This window comes from Emydura macquarii, unplaced genomic scaffold, assembly GCF_026122565.2.
Source record: "Emydura macquarii macquarii isolate MOO-44397 ecotype Brisbane River unplaced genomic scaffold, CSIRO-AGI_Emac_v2 contig_499, whole genome shotgun sequence".
Lineage (NCBI taxonomy): Eukaryota > Metazoa > Chordata > Testudines > Chelidae > Emydura > Emydura macquarii.
In genome coordinates this window covers 4,175,214-4,197,708 of record NW_027130636.1, presented here as the reverse complement: position 1 = coordinate 4,197,708, position 22,495 = coordinate 4,175,214, and the positions used below count along the sequence as shown (strand labels likewise).

At 45.8% G+C, this 22,495-nt stretch overlaps 2 protein-coding genes across 7 annotated transcripts in view; both read left to right on the top strand.

Moving 5' to 3' along the window:
- The window catches only part of ARMC8 (armadillo repeat containing 8), a 187,472-nt gene extending 182,529 nt beyond the window's left edge, over positions 1-4,943 (top strand). For all 6 annotated transcript variants that reach the window (XM_067538782.1, XM_067538781.1, XM_067538780.1 and 3 more), the window contains one exon: positions 2,210-4,943. In XM_067538782.1, the coding sequence (XP_067394883.1) occupies positions 2,210-2,243 (34 nt within the window). In that variant the 3' untranslated portion in view covers positions 2,244-4,943. The remainder of the gene's footprint in view (positions 1-2,209) is intronic.
- A 2,192-nt stretch (positions 4,944-7,135) lies between these two features.
- Positions 7,136-22,495, top strand: part of NME9 (NME/NM23 family member 9) — a 44,658-nt gene continuing 29,298 nt past the window's right edge. Inside the window, exon 1 of the mRNA XM_067538631.1 lies at positions 7,136-7,193. The gene's annotated coding sequence lies outside the window, so the exon portion shown is untranslated. The remainder of the gene's footprint in view (positions 7,194-22,495) is intronic.

Genomic DNA, 22,495 nt, shown 5'->3' with positions numbered 1-22,495 from the left:
ATTGGTGAGAATGCTGCTGGACTACAGAGTCCAGTTCATTTTTAAAAAGCTGTTGAAAAATTGGAGAGGGGGCAGTAAAGAGCCAAACAGTTATTTCAGGGATTCAAGAAAATGACTAAGAGTGGGACACTTAGAGGTCAATCTGTTTAACTGTCCAAAATGATTGAGGGGTGACTTGATTATAGTGCATAAGTATTTTTACAAGGAGAAAATGCCAGGTACTAAACAGCTCTTCAATATAGCAGAAAAAGGCATAATAAGGCATAATCAATGGCTAGAAGCTGAAGCCAAATAAATACAAACTGGAAGTAAGGCACAATTTTTTTAATCAATGACAGTGATTGACCATTGGAACAAACTACCAAGGGAAGTGGTAGATTTTTCTGTCTCTTGTTGCCTTTAAATCCAGACTGGATGCCCTTCTGGAAGATATGCTTTAGTCACACACAACTTATTGGGCTGGTTATAGGGATAAGTGGGTAAAATGTAAAGGACTATGATCTACACAAGGACAGACTAGATGATCTAATGGTCCCTTCTGGCTTTAAGCTCAATGAATCTCTGAATTATAGCATCATGTTGGGATCTCACATTCAGCTGATTATCCACCACAACCCCCAAAGCTTTTTCAGAGTCACTTTCCCAGGATAGAGTCCCCCATATTGTATGACGTACATGCTTTCTTCCTAGCTGTATCCTTTTACATTTATATATTTGCTGTGTACAGCTGAGTGGGGACACAAAGAAGCCAGTTATAGTTCCCCACTCCTGGGCCTAGTCCCTAGAGTAATTTATATCAGCCTCAGGGCGATCCTAAACTACACTTGTGACTATGGTCACCAAGTATTGCCATAGTGCAGTGGCATTCTAGCTACACACCCCTTCCTTCAGCTGATGGAGGAGGCTACTACACCAGCTGGGGATGCCTCCCACCGGAAGGCATCCTTTGCTGTGCAGAGTCAATGGCTTTTCTGTCCCTTTGTACTGGTGACATGCATAAAGGAGCCATGAGTATGGGGAACAATTTGGCCCAAAATGTGAAAATCTGGAAATACTCTAAAGGAAATTGGATAGTTATAAATGACAGAAAATAATGGTTTATAGTAGGATAGCCATTTCAACCATAACCTTCTGATCAAAATCCCACTCACATAGCCTATCTCCTAAGTTACTTGCATTGTTACCCAACCAGCACATTATCAGGAATGAGCACTCATTTTAAGAACAAGTGCATCCCCCCTACATACCCAGTGCCACAGCTTTTCTCCCTTTCTCACCTCTCCTTCCCTGCTGCACATTCACAATGAGGTACTGTGCATCCTGATGGGAGAGTCTAAGGTTTTTCCAGCGCTGCTCTGTGAATCAGTCCACAAAGGGAAACACCTTCTCCTTCCCCCAGGAGCTAAGCTGCCTTTCATGTCAGACATGGATTGCAGGAGAGTAGTTCTCTCCAGGTATGTCTATACTGCCATAAAAATGTGCTGCACCAAATCTCAGAGCCTAGGTCAGCTGACTCAGGCTGTGCCGCTACAATAGCAGTGTAGATGTTTGGGCTCAGGCTGAAGCATGGGAGATCAGAGTCCAGGCTCCAGCCCAAAACTGAATACTTACACTGCAATTTTATAGTTCTGTGAACCCAAGCCAGGTGACCCAGGCCAGCCACAGCTGTTCCAGTGGTCTTTTGCAGTGTAGATGTAGCCTCTGTGTCTTCTGGCCAACCAGAATGATATTTGTGAAAGTATGTTGATACATGGTTCAGTATGCAGACTTGGTGAGACATGACAAGACTTGAATTTACAAAAATATCAAACTCAGATTTATTCCGTTCATAATAAACATCTATTCTGAAAACAACATTTATTTTTGTTGGATCCTGTTAGAATAAGGCAGCAGGTGAGTTCTTAGCTCTTTGCCAGCTCACGCAATTTTGGTAGTACTCATTGCTCACATAGCATAAACAGTTTCCTCCTAGCTGAAGAAACGAGCACAAATAGCAGTGGGCTCTATTTTTGCTGAGAAACCTCAGGCATTGCCATTTTAATATATTAATAGTTCAGCCTTTTATTACCATACTTAACAGTTTCTCTCTCATACACTGGCATTGTGCACAGAATCTCATGTGGGATAAATGTTAACTATGAATCTCCAGCGAATGTTTGTTTTTTTTAAAGTCTAAATTCAATTATTAATGGAATGTTTGTGATTTCAGGGCGAAGACAGCACTCCAACAGTATCTTGCATGATCAAAGACTTAAGTGAATCTTTGGACACCCCTCGTGTGTTTAAGGACTAACAGGAAATAGCCTCAACTGATTCCTTATATTTGCACAAGTCACCTTGGGCTGCATTTCTCTCAGGTGCAAGGAGCTGCTTTGCAGAAACAGTTTAGGTGATCAGGTCTCCAGTGCACTTGAACTTTCTTGAGGTAGTTCTTTACTCAGAGGACTATTGCGGGGTTTTTTTTGTTTTGTTTTGTTTTTTCATGAGCTACCTGGACACTCTAATAGAACAATCAATCATCATTTTCCTTTGGGCCTACAATTTTCTGCTTTTGCTGCAGCCTGTGTGTGTGTATTTGGGTGTATGTGTGTGTGTGATACCTCAGAATTTTGTTTTCCTTTTTTTTGTGTGAAAATCTTTTTCTACACATTTTCAAGGGTTAACCATTGTTTGCTGTATGAATACTTTAATGAATTATATACAGTTTGAATGAAATGTTATTTAAAAAAACACACTGTATCCCATAAAGTTTATTTTGAATTTTGAACAGATGAATGTTTTTAAGTAAAACATATGCATTTCTGAACCTCAGCTTAATTTATATTATATTTCCTTTTTGAAGAGAAAAATTGAGGAAGACAATAGACCAAAATAACAGCCAGCACGTGCTATGAAAAAATCTAGCATTTCACTGCCATACAGTCAACAGGTACTGATGTCATTTTCAGCTCAACCGAATAGGTGAACAGGATTGTTTGTGTTTCTTTACATTTTTAGAAGACAAGGGTGGACTCACACCAGTTGTATAACTATTGTGTTGATCTTCTGCCAGAAAGAAATAGGTGGCTGTAATATCAACACTGGCTTTGGGGAATTAGCCTATTTCTATGAAATCCAAGATCTTGCTAAAATAATTGCTGAAGGATTGACTTGTCTGAGCGATAAAGAACTCCAGCTGACTGTGTCACCAAGATGGTTCAGCACACTGCAGGACTTGGACTTTCAAGATACCAAGAGGACCTGACAAGTTATGGCTTAAGGGATTTGTTTGGTCATAGCTGTACCTCCAGATTCAGTTCACTGCTTTACAAAATATTTCCCCATAATATTAGCTGAATAGATTAGATTGCAGGAGAATGGACACATTATTAGAAAATTCCCTCCCGGTGACACTGCTACAGTAATAGCAATATATATATACACACACACATACATACAGGAATTCAGATACATAGATAATAGCCCAGATTTTACTGCATTTAAAGGATCCGATTATCAAAACCTGGCCTTTGTGTGCCTACAGTTTGTGGGCACGTATTTGTGGCTGTAGTTATTTGTAAAAACAGCATCTACTTTCCTTATTGCAGTTAGATACTTGGAACAGCTAAATAGCTGAAATTATGCCTGTAATTAAATAGCAGTGAAAAACTGTGGCAGCAAGAATCCGCATCCACTCAATCATGGGCATAGAAAGGGAAAACCATGTATTGGTATGCTGTAAATCAGACCCTACATCTTAGTGAATTTGGCTTCAGGAGTTAAATGTGCATAGAAAGAAGTGAGTCCAGCAAGAAGCTCTCTCTGACTGCAATTCAGGGTTACAATTTTCCTCCTGTGGCATGTTTACCATCTGCTTCCTGGTTTTTCATTTAGGAAATGGCTTTAATAGAGTCAAAATGCCCATACACTATTTCTACTTAGCACTAAAGGACAAACTGAAGAATTCAACTCTATCTTAAAAACCTCCTTTTGAAGTTTGCATTTCAGGTCAAGAGGATACGACTGTAATTCCACTAACCAGTTTTCATAAATATAACCTCAAACCTTTATTGCTGAGCAGTGTCAGATTATAATTGCCTTATTTTTCTGAGTAATACTCTTAATTTAAAGGAAACTACTTGTGCAAGCAAAAGGCGATGACAGTTTGGCCTAGAGTTTGAATGTTATGTATTGGAGAACTATTATCATTTGGTTGCAAAGGAAAATACAATTTTATATAAGTTTAATGTAATTGTTTTCCCATCCCGAAAGTCATCTAAAAGTGAGCACCTGACACTTCTTTCCAATTTGGACATGGCAAGAAGTGAGTGGTTATTTCTTCTTATTGCTCTAAGTCTTTTCGTAATGGGTCTGCATGGAGAGGAAAGTATGAATATGTGAGAACCTGATAAATATCTAGTATCTCAGAAATAAAAGCCTTATTTAAAAAGTAAAATGAACAATAATTTTGGTAGCATTGAGAAAACACTTCCTTGGCTAAACTTTATATACACATGGGGGCTAAATTTTCAAAATAGCCTGAGCTTGGACTCTAAATTTGCACTCCTGATATTTTTTGCACACATTTTTGTGTGCTCAAGTTTTTGCATGTCCCCCCTACTCACATCTCTGAAAGCAAACCTGAGTTTGACTGTTCAAAAAATTGGGTGACTAATATTGTACACACAAGTGTGCAAATTTAGGTGTGCATGTTAGGAGATGTTTTTTTTTAAATGTGGTCCTAAATGTACCAGAAAACTTTAAAATGATGCTCAGACAATCTGGATACTGCATGGGGAAAAAAGTCAACATTTTCCATAATCTCAAGCTGATAGGTCAAATGTCCAATGAAATAACATTTTTACATTCAGTTAAGCTTTGTGAATAATTTTTGATGTTGCTGTAGGTATGTACAAATAGAAAAAAATAAATACTGTACATAAATAAAAAGTACTTTACCAGAATACTTTGCTTCTACTGAACTTTATGAAGAAAATATGTATTTAAAACCTTGACTCAATGTTTTTTGCTCTACAGGCTTGCAAATTTAAGTTGGAGATTTATATAACGCTGGGAGGACAACAGAAAACAGTCCTGTGTACAAGTTAGCCAGACCCTGGCTTTACTTAGGTAAGGTGTCCCATTAAATCAAGGGATTCCTTGCAAGAGTAAAGCAAGTAGGATTTGTTCCAGTATTGTCTGTCTTCTGTCTTTGATGCTGCGTCTCTCTCTCTTTCTCCTGGGTCCCCCGTTCACCGCTGTCCCTGATTCCAGTCATGTATTTATCTGGTAGTAGTGAATGAGGCCAGGTGAAAACTCAGCAAATCACGGAAATTGTTTTATTTGTATTTGCAGCCCTCTTCTGTTTTCCACAAATATTTTGTCTTGGTCTTGCAACTCCGTCCACATGGCTGGTCATTGTACCTGTGTGAAGCACCATTGAAGTTAGTGGGGCTGTGAGTGGAACGGGTGTCAAGGCACATGGGTTGAGGTATACGAGTGGGGTCCTAGCAAACACATTCACAAGCAGATTGATTGTAAGTCATCGTGAATTTTAAACACATATCAGAATATTTGCAGAAATAAAATTTTGAACTTTTAAGTCATTTGTACCCAAACCTGATATATGTAACCTGTCGGAACAGAAACAATGCAATGTGATGCATCTGTCCAATCAAAGCTAACCCACATGCCTTACATTATAAATGCAGTAGGCAATGTTGTAGCCTTGTTAGTCCCAGGATCGTAGTGAGACACAGTGGGTGAGGTAATATCTAATGGACCAATTTCTGTGGGTGAGAGAAACAAACCTGTGAGCTACACAGAGCTCATCTTCAGGTCTGGGAAAGGTACTCAGTGTCTCACAGCTAAATACAAGATCAAACAGATAGTTTTACATAAATAGTTAGAATATGAGCTGAGGGACCATTCAATGTGGAGTGGCCCATTAACATCTACAGTCATAGGATGAAAAGGGGGGTTAAGGAGTTACAGATTGTTGTAATAAGCCATATATCTAGTGTTTTAAGACCATTGTTTTTAGTGCTTAGCAATGCCATTGTAAATACTGAATAGTCACAGTGAGTGACCAATCCATTTGCAGAAATGATACTTTAAATAATTTCGAATAACAAATTCAGAAAAAACAGGCATGTATGACTTGCCAGACTACAGCAGATCTGGGTTCTCTGTACAGTGTCCCTGTGGTCTCTAACAGTGGCCAGGACTAACTCCTTCAAAGGAAAGTGCAAGAAAACCTGAACTGGACAATTATGGAATATCTGCTCCTAGAGGAAATTCCTTCCTGTCCCTCTACAGAGGGAGGTTGATGGAAATCCTTTTTTATCCTGCTGAGCCCTTGGTCTAAGTGACACATTGTGACAATTAAGTACATTGCCATTCCATCATCATCAAATGGCCTGTGGTCAATTTGTAAACACAGGCTAAATTCACAGATTAAATAACTGTGTCCTAGTCCCTCTAGAAATGAGTTTGGGTATCTCAGTTCAAATTGCAGTGGACAAGTGCCACTATCATCCAAACCCCACTTCTAGTCTCATGTACTGCTGACAATTTAGGTGCCAGTGAAAGCATAGAAGCCAAGGACATGAACATAGCAGACTTGCCATTTTTCAAGATGGTAGTTTTTTCTTATAGGTTGCTTGTGATAGGGGGAGTAGCTGTGTTTATCTTGTGATTGTTGTCCCCTCTTTTTAAAAATGGCCATTTTCCTCCCACTAGCATTAAAACCAGTCTGCCTTAGACAGCTTCGACTGACCAGTGTTTACAGGAAATTTTACTGGCCCTTGTAGGCCCCAAAGGCTCCTCTAAGCAGGGGCAAAATAAGCACAGTGCCCTGGTAACTGCAGGTTGGAGCCCTGGGTGGTCGAGGCACAGTGAGTTCTAGGGTTCCAAAGGCAGCAGAGCCCATTGTAATGACATGGGGCAGGCCCCAGTGCTGGCGGCGGTGGGGTGGGTGGGGTTGGGGACATGCAGGGGACGCTGGGGTATGTGGTATGGAATGTTGGGGGGCGAGATCGAGAGGTGGGGGATGATGCGGAATGATATGCGGTGGGGGGAACGTGTGGGGATCCGAACTGCGGGAAGGGGCGGAGCTCTCACCCCACGTGTGGGTTGGTTTGGTTGCTAGGAAAAACGTTGCCGGGAAACGCGGCGTCAGAGGCCCCGCGAGTTTGTTGGTGCTGCTGCCGCAGGTACGGGCAGGGGCTGGTTCCCTGGTTCGGCTCCGGGGACTCGGGGGAAGGGCCGCCCTTAGGGCGCTCCGATTCTCCCCAGAGCCCCGATACCCCTGACCTTAGAGCCCCCCGCCCCTCAGCCCCGCTCCCCCCGACCTCCCCCAGAGCCCCGCTACCCCCGCCCTTAGAGCCCCCCCCCCGAGGCCCGCTACCCCCACCCTTAGAGCCCCCCCAGCCCCGCTCCGTAGAGGCCCGCACCCCTGGAATCCCTGGTCCTCCCTCACTGCCACCCCTAGCCCCAACTCTGGTACACCCTTCGTTTCCCAAGGCACAGGGTGGGAGGCCCTGTGTCCTTACCAGCCCTATGTACCACCTCCCCCCCCCATTCTGTGGTACATAGAATGGGGGGCCCTGTGCCCTCGCTGCCCTTCCCTGTGGTACATAGGATGGGGGAGAACTGCCCTCACCATCCCCCTCCAGTTGTGTTAGATAAGGAGGGGGGGGGGACCTATTCCCTCGTGCCTCTGGTTTGTTGAGGGGCCAAACTTGGGAGCAAGGAAGTGACAGGCCCTTCCTTCCTTCCTTCCTACCCAGACGCAGTTGCACCTACAACGACCGCACACCCGTGCTATTTGTACTCTGTACCAACACCAGCTCAGGTCAGTTCAGTGAGATCTGAGTGGCTGGGTGAGCTGGACAAGTGCTGCCCCAGTGTGAAACAAGTCATTCTCTTAGGCCTCCATCAGAGGTGGGGCGATCTGGCCCTTGGGATGGGGTTATATGCTGCATGTGGGCTCTGAGCCTGTGTCCTTTTGTCAGTGCAGTCTGTTCTTGATCTGGGGCAGGGTGGTCCGTCACACGATGCGGTCTCCCTCCTTTCTCCAAGGGCCAGGCACAGTTTTTCCTCCTCACTCTCTGATGAGGCAGCCTGGATGATTCCTGATGGTTTGAGGAAATGTTTTTCTTGCACTTGCTGATATTTGGGACATTGGAGTAGAAAGTATTTGTCTGTCTCAATCTCTGCTCTGTCCCCTTGGCTGCAAAGTCGCTGCTCTCTGTTTAGGACCTCCCAATCTGACCCCCAGCACATGGTCACTGATGCTGTACCTGAGAGTGAGAATTGGCTGTCATTTTGCACTAGGTCACCCTGGTGAGGTCTCTACTGGTGAGACTAAGGAGCTGTCGCAGTCCCATTTGTTGCTGATTTGATCTGTTCTTTCCAGTGCCTCATAGATTGCTGTTACAGGGTGCTGGGCTGACATCTTGATTTTCTCTGCTGGTTGGAGATGGAAGCTGTTGAGCAGGGATAGCAATTATGGGGAAGGATTATATGTTCATTTGGATTTAGTTTCTTACCTGCTTATTGTGCAGAATGGAGCATTTGCTTCTTTTGACTGAGGTGGCACCAGAAGTTGAATGTACTTGTCTGTATGTTGATGAGCAGCGGGTACCAGCCCAGTTGTGATGAGTAGCCATTGTCATTGACGTTCCTGTGCACACAGAGGACTTGCAGAACTATAGAGGCAGGGCTCCTGCTGGGATTTTATTCCAATGACCATTGTGTGTTGTTCAAGTTGGGCCTTAGGTTTCACGCCTGTGTAATAGAATGGGTTGGATTCTGATGCCAAATAGCTATAGCAGATGTTTTATTGGGGGAAGGGATGTGTCTTTTTGGCTGCTTCTTGGTGGCGTGAAGATCTGTTCAGCTTTTTCTTGAAGTGCTTTGATAACCAGTCAAGCTTCCAGATGAGTTTATTATGAGGCTCTGGTCTATGTAGTTTAGAGTATGTTCAATCTTCATGTCTCTGTAATAACATTTTACTCAGTTTTGGTTGTTTCTGGACTTTTCCTGAAATGTCCTGATGTTTGTTTGTTCCAAGCCGCACTGCAGGGCCATGTTAAGCAGCAGGTTCTTCTTTGAGTGCTTGCTCATGTCCATTCCAAGTAGGTGTGCGCACTCTGCATGCACAATTCGCCAGGAAGATTTTCCTCAGAAGTATCAGCAGGGTCGGCTCTGGTGCCCCCTGGAGTTGCGCCGCTATGGCTCTCTATATAGGGAACTGCGCATCCTCTGCCTCCTCAGTTCCTTCTTACCGCCCATGAAGGTCACTGGAACCTTGCTGTTCTTGCCTAGCAAGTGCTTCCCTCGTGTCTTGTTACTTAAGTATCTGTAAATAGTTCATTTAGAGAGTTGTAGTTAGTTAATATAGTTAGGTTAAGTACCCCACTTATTGGGTTGTTAGCCTCCTCTTCCTTCCAGGGATGGAGTATGCCTGGTTTTAAGCCCTGTGGATCTGCTTGAAGCCTGTGCCAAGGGACAACCTGCACTCTGCCTGTCTAAGGTGCCTCCAGGAGTCCAATTAAAAGAGAAGTGCAAGATCTGCAGAGGTTTCAAGCCTAGGACCCAAAAGTAATGCAGACAGTGCTTAAAGTTCTGCTAATAGAGGTTGCCCTTCGACCTGCAGAGCAGAGAGCAGGCTCATTGGCATTGATGAGGCGTGCCCCGGCCTCTATGAAACAAGAAAAGAAACCGCACTGAAAGAGCCTTGTCACCGGCAGCCTTCCCCGGCACTGAAGGGCCTGGAATAGTCTGAGAAGCGGCACCGCTCCCATTCCCCGGTGTTGCAAAAGAGGAGCAAGGACAGAGGGCGCTCTCCGACACCTAAGTCCAAGCCTATGGAGGCTACCAGGGTGCAACCCGTGCCGGGATACCTGAGCCCCCAGCCCTCAACTTCAGTACCGTTGACTCCGGGCCAGAGAAGAGCCTCGTCGAGCCCAGTACCGGAGGACTCCCTGCGCGGGGAGAGGGAGGAGGAGGATATCCAGTTTCCTTCCACTCCAGAGACATCTGAGGCATCCAGAGAGCTTATCAAGGAGACTGCTTCTACACCACCATCTAGCCACCCTCGGGATCGTGATCCAGCACCGAAGAGACCTGCGATGCCATCCCAGGGCAAACCGGCCATGATGGCTAGGTTGAGGTCCCCCCAGCACCACTCCCTGGCACCACCCCCGGCCTCCCCATGGTCACTGAGGAGCGAGCAGCTCTCATCTGACTCTGCAGCAGAGTCATACGCCTCACACAGGAGCTGGCACCGCAGCAAACAGCGCAGACGGGAGATGCAGCCCTTTGCGGTACCACAGGCCCCGCAGTGACAGGTGCTATCTCAGTAGCCATTTTGGACACTTTGGGCATACCACTAGGCCCAACGGTCCCTCTCGGCGAGATCCCATTCGATGGCTTTGGGCACAAGAGACCGGCCCTCCCACTCAGTGGCACATGCCTTGCACGATGCCATAGGAAGCTCAGACCCTGGCACCAGTGCCGACATCACGCACAATCCTGGCACCGAGAATGAAGAGCGGCACAGGATCCGTCAGGAGTACAGGATCCAGGGGTTGGAGCATCGTCATCCTTGTCACAGGATGAGGCAGTTGCTGGGGCCCTGCCTGCACCAGTTCTGAATGACAGGAACTGCTCTGCAGGGTCATGAAGAACATGGGCCTGCAGGTGAAGGAGATTGTCCAGGGAGTGGACCCTATGCTGGATATTCTAACACCGGCAGGTTCTTCTAGGGTAGCACTCCCTTTTATCAAGACCATTAAAGACAATACCATAGCTTTGTGGCAGAAACCCGCCTCTCCGGCCCCAATGGCCAAAAGAGTTGAGAGGAAGTACTTTGTCCCCTCAAACGGACATGAGCATTTCTATACACACCCACCCCCTGGGTCGCTTGTGGTGGCAGCGGCTGACGAGAGGGAATGTCAAGGGCAGCAGGGTCCCCTACAGTGAAGGAGGCTAAGAAGTTGGACCTCTTCGGGAGGAAAGTGTATTCCACCAGAGGGCTCCAACTTCGGATAGCGAACCAACAGGCTATCCTTAGTAGATAGGCCTTCAATGCATGGCTCTCTGTGGAGAAGTTCGCAGATTTGCCTGTCGATTCCAAGGTGGAGTTTGCTGTACATGTTAAAGAGGGGAAGGCAGTTTCAAAGACTTTACTGCAGGCAGCGCTGGATAGCACTTATGCGGCCTACTGGACAATGTCATCCAGGGTTGTGATGAGATGGAGTTCTTGGCTCCATGCTTCAGGACTCCCTCATGAGGTGCAAACCACCACATAGGACCTCCCATTTGAGGGTCCATCCCTATTTTCCTCTCAGACTGATGATAAACTGCATAGTCTGAAGGATTCTTGAGCCACTCTGAAGTCCTTAGGGCTCCACATGCCAGTGCCACAAAGGAGACCTTTTAGGCTGCAACCCTTGCCCCGTTTTTACCAGGGTTCATCCAGGCAGGACACAAACCGCTAAAGGGTAGAAACAACAGCAGAAGAAGGCCCCAAAATCCCTCCTCCGGCAGGAGCTCTGGCCGTACAAGACAGACCTCTGGAACCAAGCAGAACTTTTGAGGACGCGCCTGAGGACCACGTAACATGCAGTTCCTCGGATCCATCCCTATTGTTTTCACACTATTTATCCCATTTTCACAGTGCCTGGTCCCAAGTCATCTCAGACCAGTGGGTCCTTTGCACTGTGAAACTGGGATACTTTCTCCAGTTTTTCTCCAGCGTTTCTGCTGAAGGTGGTGTCCCAGTTTCACGTAAACTAGGATATCTTCCTTCCAGTCTTCTACGCGAAGCCGCATGCTACCAGTTGGGAACGTAGACTACATTCCCTTGATGTCAGAAGGGCATTGGCCTTCTATATAGAGAGAACCAAATCGTTCAGAAAGACCACCCAGCTCTTCATGGTACTGGCAGAAAGGATGAAGGGTTTTCTGGTCTCTTCCCAGAGAATTTCTTCATGGATTACCTCGTGCATCAGGACCTGCTATGACTTGGCGAAAGTGTCGGCTCCTAAGCTTACGGCCAATTCAACGAGAACCCAGGCCTCATTGGCAGCCTATCTGGCGCAAGTTCCGATTGAGGACATCTGCAGAGCAGCACGTGATCTACCATCCATACTTTTGCTGCTTATTATGTGATCACTTGAAAAGCCAGAGATGATGCTGTGTTCAGCAGAACAGTGCTCCAGTCTGTAGTTCTCTGAGCTCCGACCCCACCTCCTTGGTCTGCCTGGGGAATCACCTATTTGGATCGACATGAGCAAGCACTTGAAGAAGAAAAGGCGGTTACTTACCTGTAACTGGTGTTCTTCGAGATGTGTTGCTCATATCTATTCAAAGACCCACCCGCCTACCCTCTGTCAGAGCCAACCAGCAAGAAGGAACTAAGGAGGCAGAGGGTCGGCAGGCCCTATATAGAGCACCATAGCAGCACGACTCCAGGGGGCATCAGAGCCAACCCTGCAGGTACTTCTGAGGGAAAACTTTCTGGCGAACTGTGCACACGGTGCGCGCACACCTACTTGGAATGGACATGAGTAACACATCCTGAAGAACACAGGTACAGGTTACAGGTAAGTTACAGGTAAGTAACCGCCTTTTTCTAGAAGGTGTCAGTTTCTCTACAGACCATTGTAGGTGACCGTCTGACCAGTCATCAGCCCACAACAGGCACTTTTTCTCTCAGTTATTTTGTAGGAGACTCAGATTCTGGGGACGGTTCCAGTGGGTCTGGTGAGTCAAATTGAAGAAGGCCGTGCTGAGGTTACATCCTTATCTTATTCCCTGTTCTTGCTTGATGGTCTCTTTTTCTGTTGTTTATTTTTATCCTGTATTTGATGGATTTAAGGAGGCCAAATGTTTTTCCTCCAATTTAATTTTGTAACAATTTGAATTTCAGTCCTAGGTGCCAGATAGTCATTTTTTTTTAAATCTATGAATCAGGCAAATATTTCTCTGATTTTTGTTGTTCACCTATTTGTAAAAGAGAACCTGTTAAGTAAAGATGTGGTTGACAATTCATCAGGGAGGAAAACAATTTGGCTTTCACAGATTGTTATGGCTGCTAGGTATAAACACACCAAGTCCCTGAAAGGCTCCCTCTGACACACAACCTTATTGCCAAGCACATAGAGTGTACAAGCCCCTCATGCCCCACAGCTGTGCATATATCCTGGCTGGTAGTACGTGGTATTGCTGCTCAGTACAGATTCATAGACTCTGAGGCCAGAAGGGACCACTGTGATCATCTAGGTTGCTTTTCTGTACAGTACAGACCAGAGAACTCCCTCACAATAATTCCTAGAGCAGATCTTTTAGAAAAATATCCAATCTTGATTTAAACATTGCCAGTGATGGAGAATCCACCACCATCTTTGGTAAGTTGTTACAATGGTTAATTACTCTCACTGTTAAAAAATTACGCCTTATTTCCAGTCTCTCTGCTATACTGAAGAGCCCATTATCAAATATTTGTTCTGATGTAAATACTTATAAACTGGGATCAAGTCATCCCTTAACCATCTCTTTATTAAGGTAAACTGACTGAGCTTCCTCAGGCTTGGTCTACACTACCAAATTATATCAGTATAAACTACCTCACTCAGGAGTGTGGAAAATCCACACTCTTGAGCAATGTTCTATACTGACCTAACCCCCAGTGTAGAAAGCGCTTTGTCAATAGGAGGGCTTCTCCTGTCAACATAGCTACCACCTCTTGGGGAGGTGGATTATCTATGCCAACGGGAGAACTGGTTACACCAGTGCCAAATACAGAGGTAAAGTAACCTCCCTACTCCTACTCCAGATTCCCCTGTTCATGTATCCCAGAATTTCATTACCCTTTCTGGTCACAGCATAGCACTGGGAGCTCATGTTCAGCTGATTATCTTCTATGACCCTCAAATCTTTTCCAGAGTCACGGCTTCCCAGGATAGAATCCCCCATCCTGTAAGTATGGCCTACATTCTTTGTTCCTCAAGTTATACATTTACATTTAGCCGTATCAACATGCATACTGTTTGTTGTGCCCAGCTTACCAAGTGATCTAAATCGCTCTGTATCAGTGACCTATCCTCTTCATTATTTACCACGCCCCCAATGTTTGTGTCATTTACAAACTTTATCAGTGATGACTTTGTTTTCTTTCAAGTCACTGATAAAAATATTAAATACTGTAAGGCCAAGAACAGATCCCTGTGGGACTCCACTGGAAATACACCAGTGTTAAAGGGATGATTATCCCTTTACAATTACATTTTGAGAACTATCAGTTAGCCAGCTTTTAATCCATTTAATGTGTCATGTTAATTTTATATACTTCTAGTTTTTGAATCAAAATGTCATGAAGTTTAAAGTCAAACACTTTACAGACGTCTAAGTATATTACATCAAAACTATTATTTTATCAACCAAACTTGTAATCTCTTAAAATAAGATATCAAGTTATTTTGATAGGTTCTATTTTCTGTAACTTATATTGATTTGCATTAATTATATTACCCTCCTTTACTTTTTTATTAATAGAATCTTGTATCAGCTGCTCCCTTCTCTTGCCAGGGATCAATATCAGGCTGACAGGCCTATAAACTATCTGGTCATCTCATTTACCCTTTTTAAATACTAGCACAACATTAGCTTTCTTCCAGTCTTCTGGAACTTCCTGGCTTCTGATTTATATTAATTACTATGAACTTCCCTTTCTTCCATTTGTTTATGTATATATAAAATACAATTTTTTTATAGATGTCTTCACTTCACCTCTAAACCAGGTAGGTTTGTTAACCATTGTGACCTTCCTCAATTGTGGGATTGTGGCTTTTGGGGAATCTAATGTTCTGCAACAATTCCCATTTATCATTCCCACTTTTCGGACTAAATTCTTCCTCCCAGTTGATTTGGCTCATAATTGTTTTCCACTTCGTGAAATTGGCCCTTTTAAAACATCAAGTTTATATAATATTGGTCTGAACTTTATTCTGTTTGCACATTATAAATGTTGCAGTATTTCTTTCCATTCACTTTCAACAAACTCAAAAAAACCTTCTGAGTTCCTCTCTCCACTTTGTGGACAGAAAAATGGTTGTAAATTGGTTGTAAATACAAAGATTTCTATGTCAATTGATAGCTGATAACTTGCATGTTTTCAAGTATCGTGGGCTAAGTCAGCAGGGCAGTTTACCTTCAGAATTCAGTCATTTTCACCACATAACAGCTATACCAACTTGTGTTTGCCATAGTACACAGTTGCATTATCAGAAGAGTATGCAGTAATACACAGTGGTGTACTGAGGGTCTCCGACGCCTGGGGACCAAGCCTATATTTGCGCAGAGCAGGAGGGATCCCGGCACCGCCCCGCACCTGCCCTGGGAAGGGGGGATCTGTACCTGCAGGGGGAGGGGAAGCCGGAGCTTGGGGGGGCGCAAATGCAGGCTTGGCTCCGCTGCCCCTTCCTCCCTGCACTTACCCAGTGCGGCGTGCCCACCTTTCTCCCTGCAGCCCAACGCTGGCTCAGACAGGCAGCCTCTCTCCCCAGCATGGGGGGCGGTGGCCTTTCACGACACGCAGTGGGGGAGCTGAGGTGAGCTCCTCAGCACCTACTGCTCCCCTCTGCCCCCCCCACCGAGAAGGGATGGGCGGTACCCCTCCCACACACACACTTACCTGCCACTCCAGCCCCGCAGCCAGGCGCCTGGGACACCACGGGACGGCCTCACTGCCCTGTCTCCGCCTGGGGAGTGGGGCTGGGCTGGCCCTTCATAACACATGGGAGGGAGGCGCTAAGGGATGCCCCTCAGCGCCTCCTGCGTCCCCAGCCCCCCACCCTTTGCGAAGGGCTGGCCCGGCACGGCGCCTCCCCCACACTTACCTCCTGCTCCCCCATCTTGGGGGGGGTGCCAGCCTGGCACCCCCTGCAGCCCAGCGCCCAGGGACCTGGGCCCCCCCACCCCATCCCTCCTCGGTATGCCACTGGTAATACAATTAACATTAAGGTGGTGTTTCTCTAGGTAGTTCTTTACAGCAGTGTTTCTCAGCCTTTAAGTATCAAGCAAGTACCCCTAACTTCTGACAATTTTAATAAGTACCCCGACACTCAATTTTCCATGGGATTTTATATTTACAGACTAATGTGAGCCATGTGTTGGAAGAAGGGCTGAGTATATAAGGCTGTGATATGACAGATATTAGAGGGTAGGGTTACCACCTTTACACCAGGGGTGCGCAATTCAAGCATGTACCTGTGCTAGAGGTGATGTTGGCCAAAGCTTGGAGGCTTTGAGTGGCATGCCAATGCTGGGGAATATAAAGTGCCACGCTAAATTTTATGCCATAGATTTGAGAGGAGGAAGGGGTGAGAGAGAGACAGAGAAGGAGGGCGAGAGAGAGAAAGACAGTAAAAGAGGGTAACTGGTGAAATCTAGGGCTGTCATAGTTGTCAATTTCACTGCTCAGCTAGAGCAGTGAAATTGACAAGTTTTCTGGGCATTGGGCTTTGAGTCAGGGAGGGGGCTGCCACCTGGGCAAGTTGTAGGCGGCTGCTGCCTGGCTGCCATCCTGGGAGGTGGGCGACTGCCACCCAATCCGAGCTGGGGCAGAGGAGGCTTCCACGCCGACTGGGACCCAGGGATGTGAGTAGGTGGCTGCTGCCCATCTTCAAGTCGGGGTGCTGGAGGCTGTCCCTTGGCTCAGAGCCGGGGCGCGGGTGGCTACCACCCAGCTGCGAGGCCAGCTCACGAGACACAGGAGGCTGCCACCGGGCTCCCACCTGGGAGCTGGGACCCAGTAGGAAGCAGGGGGCTGCTGCCCACCTTCCCCAGAAGCTGGGGGCTGCCACTCGCTTCCCAGCTGGGAGCTGTGACAGAATGGAAAGTGGGTGGCTTTCCCCAGGCATGTGGCTCTGTCCCTAGATACAGAGTTGCAGAAACTGAGCCTGGAGATGATGAGTTGGGGTATTCACCCACTCTCCTGATGAAATTCCAGTGGGGAGAATTACATTTGGTCCTCCTAAATCCACCTCCATTCCTGCAGTTCTTATTGGATAACAGTATTCCTGTTCACATTCTGTTCTAAATTCATGTGGGTGTTAATGCTGAACAGCTGACACATTCCACTGCAGAGCTGACTGCGTTTTGGAGGTGAGCAAAGTACTTCCTGGGACAAACCCCACCATGGCCAATGAGAGTTTTGGTTGAGTGGGGGATGCAGAAATCAGGCTGGAGTTCGGAAGGAAGCTTGTGATCTTATGGAATGGCAGGCACTGGGCATACGCAGGACTTAGGAAAGGAAAAGGATGAGGACAGACACTGAGGTGTGTGGAGAAGAAACAGGGCTCGTCTGTAGTGAATGTAAAGGGGATTCTGTATTGGGGCTGCTAGACACAGACAGACCGTGGTTCCATCCAGTTCTCTAGCTCCCACCCATATCACTGCACTGTGGCTCCCTAGCTTGCCCAATTATGGAAGGGGCTGCTGGCTGCACTGCACTGCAGTGGGCATGTGTGAGAGCCACCCACAGGGTGCTCTTGGTGGGACCTGCCTCCTGTATTTAGCTGTAGTGAGGGGGTGACCATGAGAAGCATTCCACTGAGGCTCTGGGCGGAGGAGAAAGGCTCTCTGGCCCTTACCTCTGCTGCAACGATGCTCTCCTAGGGGGTCTTGTTCTTGGTCTCAAGGACAAAACAGTTCCAGCACTGGTCCCAGAAGTGGCACTGGCACTCGTGGATGGCCATTTGGATGCCCTGGATGGCGGAGACCGTGATGTCAGGGTTGTGCACATATGCCTCCAACTGCTGAGTCACAACATCACTCAAATTTGGTCCAGCTGCTCCTCCATTGTGCCAGAATGGAAACAGGGCAGCTGCCTTCAACTTCAGCTACAGGTCTCAGCATGTGCTGTAGCCGTGCTGCTCTGACCCAGGGAGCAGCACAGGCCAGGACCTATTTCCATGCACTGCATATCTAGATGACGACAGACGCTGCAGGCCATGCTGGGCTCCACAGGGCAAATGCCATGCTCTAGAGATCCCAGAATGGCCACACGCGTTATTCCGTTCTCATCCACCTGAGGGATGGAAGGTATGAGAGAAGATGGCGCAAAATGGTATGGCGGGCAGCTGGATTCTCCTTAACTCTACCATTGCCTCTCTATGATTGGTTAAATCTGTCTCTTTCTCTGCCATGGTAAGATAAGGTGCCTTTGGTGCAGTGATGCACCCGCCTACAGCAGCTTCCTCCACATGAGATACCTTAATGTACATTGCTGCTCTGGCCAAACAAAGTGGGAACAGAAACACTCAGCATGGCTGGGAATGACAGACATCTGCAGTGAACAGAAGCTATACAGTGAGAGAGCGCTATAGACACTGGGGCTTGGAGTGAGGAGATAGTGTTGCATGTGTGAAGGGGATATAGTTCCCCTCATTAGAAGGTGCAGAGCCCATCAAATCCCTCTGCTCCCTGGTCGCTGTTGCAGCCTGGGTGGACATAGGAAAGGTTAAAGTGGCAGAGTCCCTTTAAAACAGGGTGTGGAAACCTGTTCCTCACAATAAACGTCTTGTCACCCCACCCACTGCGAGGAAGAAGGGTGCTGCGCCATCCCAAGGAGAAGGCAGCTGGTCCTGAAAGCAAATGGCCTGCGACTCCGCTCCTGCTACTCGTCCTTCCAGGGGAGCCTGGCTGTTTCTTGAAGAGGGCTAAAAGGGGCCAAGACTGAGGGACTGAGGCCTTCAGTGCTTCTCCCACACATTGCTCAGGGAATCCCACTTCCCATGGCCCCTGGACTCTGCATGCCCCCAAGCCAACCCCTCTGCGTGGCCTGGCCCCTCACCCATCTCTAATAGCTTCACTATTGGCTCAGAGTCTCAGCGCTGCATCCTGAGCACTGCACTGAGCCACTCCCAATGGAACCTGCAGCCACAGCCAGGCAACCATTGAGGCATCGCACAGGGCCTGGCCCAGTGTTCATCGGAGCAGCCACCCTCTCAGCCAAGCAGGACACAGACTCCTCATTCCTGCCTCTGCATAGAGGCCCCCATTTCCCTCCCTCCCCCCCCGACATCCTGCCATCTACCAGCATGGATGAAGAGCTGCTGGTCTCATTCAGATTTCTGATCCCAGAGTCCCAGGAGTTTCCAGAGAAAATGTGCCCTGGGATCAGAGGGCCAATGAGTAGGTTGCAATGGCACTCACATTTCATGCAAACCACACCTACCAAGTTCCAAGTGTGAACTCCTCAAGCAGTGAAGACACTAGAGGATACAGTAGGTCTATTTCCATCTCTTTAGTGCTTGTTATTGGGTTTTGCAATTCTGTTAGTTTTCAGTATAGCCAGAATACATCCAGTTCATCTCCTTTTTTATCTGCAAGACTCAGAATTTATTCCATACATGAGAAATAAAAGTACAGCTGTTAAAAGGACAGAAAAAGTAAGGAACATGTTTTTAATCCTATTGAAATACATCAAACAAGAACTTCCCCTTATGGGGAAAAATGGGTTCAGAAAAAGATGATCTGAATAAATATGATTTTAAAGTACAGAATCAGCCCCTACTGACACAAATGGATAATCTCTGGGAAATGTTGTGTTTGTTTTATGATGTCTGGACTGATTTTTGTACATACTTATTTTCATTAGAGATGTGCAAGTCAAACAGATATTTCCCCCACATGTATTTAATCAGAAGCACCAGTGTGCAGTTTATCCCTACCTCCATGAAATCAATTAATTTGAGAGACTGCCAAAGGGTCATATCCAAATGAGGAATTTGCCTTAAAATAAAGCCCAAGTAAGTGAGACTTTATGTGTCTTTAGGAGAGGTCTGATTTTTTGCCGTTCATTAATGGGCAGGAGGGACTGTCCACTTTCCTTAATTAAGTAACCTTAACTTTGTGTGTCATAGGAAATTTACTTCTTCGGATTAATGGCCTAATTTTGCTTAGTGCTGAACATCTTTTGTAGTCTATGGGATGAGCCTCCTCTTTGAGGTTCTCCACCTTTCTCGTGAACAGGCTCCTTTGTCTTTCACATTTATTATGATTATCCTACTGCAGTTGTCTAAACTAAGGTGATGTTATTACTATTACATTTATTACATTTAATATAATTTCTAAGGAAGTAATTGTGTTCAAATTGTTGTATTTGGGAAGTAATTTGTCCACCTAAGCTGTCAGTCACTAAATAACACAGGACAGTCAGTTGTATAATTAGCAAGTTTACCAACAAGAAGTAACCTACATTTGTATTCCAAATACATGCCTGAACTCGTGGAAGCAACCAAAAGACAAAAAATTCAGTTACTATTTTCTATTCAAAGTGATGTGTCAGATATATCATTTAAGGACCAAATATGTGTATAGTAATATGGGCTATATACGAATATCAAGTTTTGATAGGTTCAAAAATTATTTACAGATGTTTGCTGTGTTTGTGATGTAGTGCTCTGTTGGAAATGTGCATGTTTTCCCCTTATCTAAGCTCAAAGACTGCATATGGATCTTTAATACAGACCTGTCCTTCATTTCTGCTGTGTTGCATGTTGGACAAACATTTCTTATAATAGTTCCCAATGTTATTTAAAAAAATAAATAATGAGTTCATAATGAAATATGACATTAATAAGTTACTGTAAGCATGGTTTCTAATAAGTGAAGTTATTCACCTTCATTCCCATAACATCTTCCTTTGCTTTTTTCATATAGCAGCAAATCTAATATTCCTCCTTGACTCAGAGAAGGATAAAGTGTGCTTGTGCACACACACACACCCGTTTGTGATTGGGTGACCTTATATTTCTTTAAGAGTAGACCTATTGGGTTAGAGTGGCAAGGGTATGGCTTTTAGTTTTTTTCTTAATTATGCTGCTGATTTATCATAAACAATGGCTGTCTGCTATTGGGGTGTTGGCCCACTATTATTAGATCAACAGAACAGAATAGCTGTTCTAAATTAAAGTTCTATGTATATATGAGAGGAATGAAAGGGGAGGTGCTAGCGGCTTAGTGGCAGAGATGTGTGAAACACAAAATTGAGGCACCTGCCCTTTGTTTACTATATCTCTAGGAAAGTACTGGAAGTTTAACAATGAGAATATCACTCTGTTTTCTGTGTTTGCATGTCTACTCTCTTCACCTCCATTTCACTGGCTTTGCAGATGTTACTGAACACATCTGAGAAAGTTCTGATGAGGAATTGATAACTTTCATAATTATTCTAGTGGTCTTCATACTGTATCTTGATCACTGCTGACTGTCTTCTTCTTGGGTCTTTAGAATCAAAGATTTTGAGAACCAAGTGCATTGTGTTTCAGAAACCATAGCAGGGGCATATTTTCAATATCTAGATTGGGGTGGGGAACCTTTTTTCTGTCAAGGGCCTGATGGTGGCCCTGGCGGCGGGGGAGAATTCGGCGGTGGGGGGGAATTCGGCTGCGGCACGGTTTCACGGCGGTGGTGGGGTTCCGTGGGGGGCGGAGGCAGTGCCCGCCGAAGTCCCCCTGCTGCCGAAAAGGGGCAAACGGCGGCAGGGTTTCGGCGGCGGGCACTGCCCCCCCCCCCCACGGAACCCCGCTGCCGCCGTGAAACCGCGCCGCCGCCGAATTCCCACCAGGGCTAGACCAAATGATTTTGCGGGCTGTATACGGCTCGCGGGCTGGACGTTCCCCACCCCGATCTAGATAGACATTGTTGGATTAGAACCTGTCTTTTACAAATTGGCTCAGTGGCTGTTTTCCTTTCTTTCTCTAGCACTCAGGCATCATCGTGTTCTCTTCCTTTATAGTCCCTGGCCTCTGTTCCCTCCAGCTGGCTTTCCACATCTTTTAATTGGATCCTATGACTGTATAGTTTAGGAATAAAGGGTAAAAGCAAATGCACTGTCCAGACCAGTTGCACGAAGAGGAATGACAGTTCTGTTATCAAGCTTTCCGTATTTCTCCTCTAGCTGACTGGGTGCACTTGGAAAAACAGTGGGTCCAACTTGAACAAATTATATGTCTAGAAACAAAAATCAGTTAATTGCCTTTGATCACTAAAAGTGTCTGATGGCTAGGATTCTTTAATCAGCTTACAGCAAGAGCAAAATCACAGGGGTGGTATAAGATGTCATTTCATACAAACTTAGCTCCTTTACATCCCAGTGACTCCACAGCAATTAAGTGAATTTTGGTCATGAAAAAACCACTCTTTTGTTGTCTCAATGCAACTGCCTTGAAACGCTATTATTTATATGACTATTTTGGTATATTTACAAACTGATTTAGACCTTCTGTTATCACAACCCCATGCAGCTCTAAATCATATTTTCTTGATTTGTCCCAAAGATTAGTCCGACTGCTTATCTATGGAAGGTCATAAGAGGCACTTAATCTACTATGGGTACCCAAACCCCACTCATTAAAGGAATAAACTGTGTTCAGTGGACCAGACATATAGTATTTCACAGTATCCTTCAGGGTTTCCCTATGCCTTAGTGCAGTTCAGA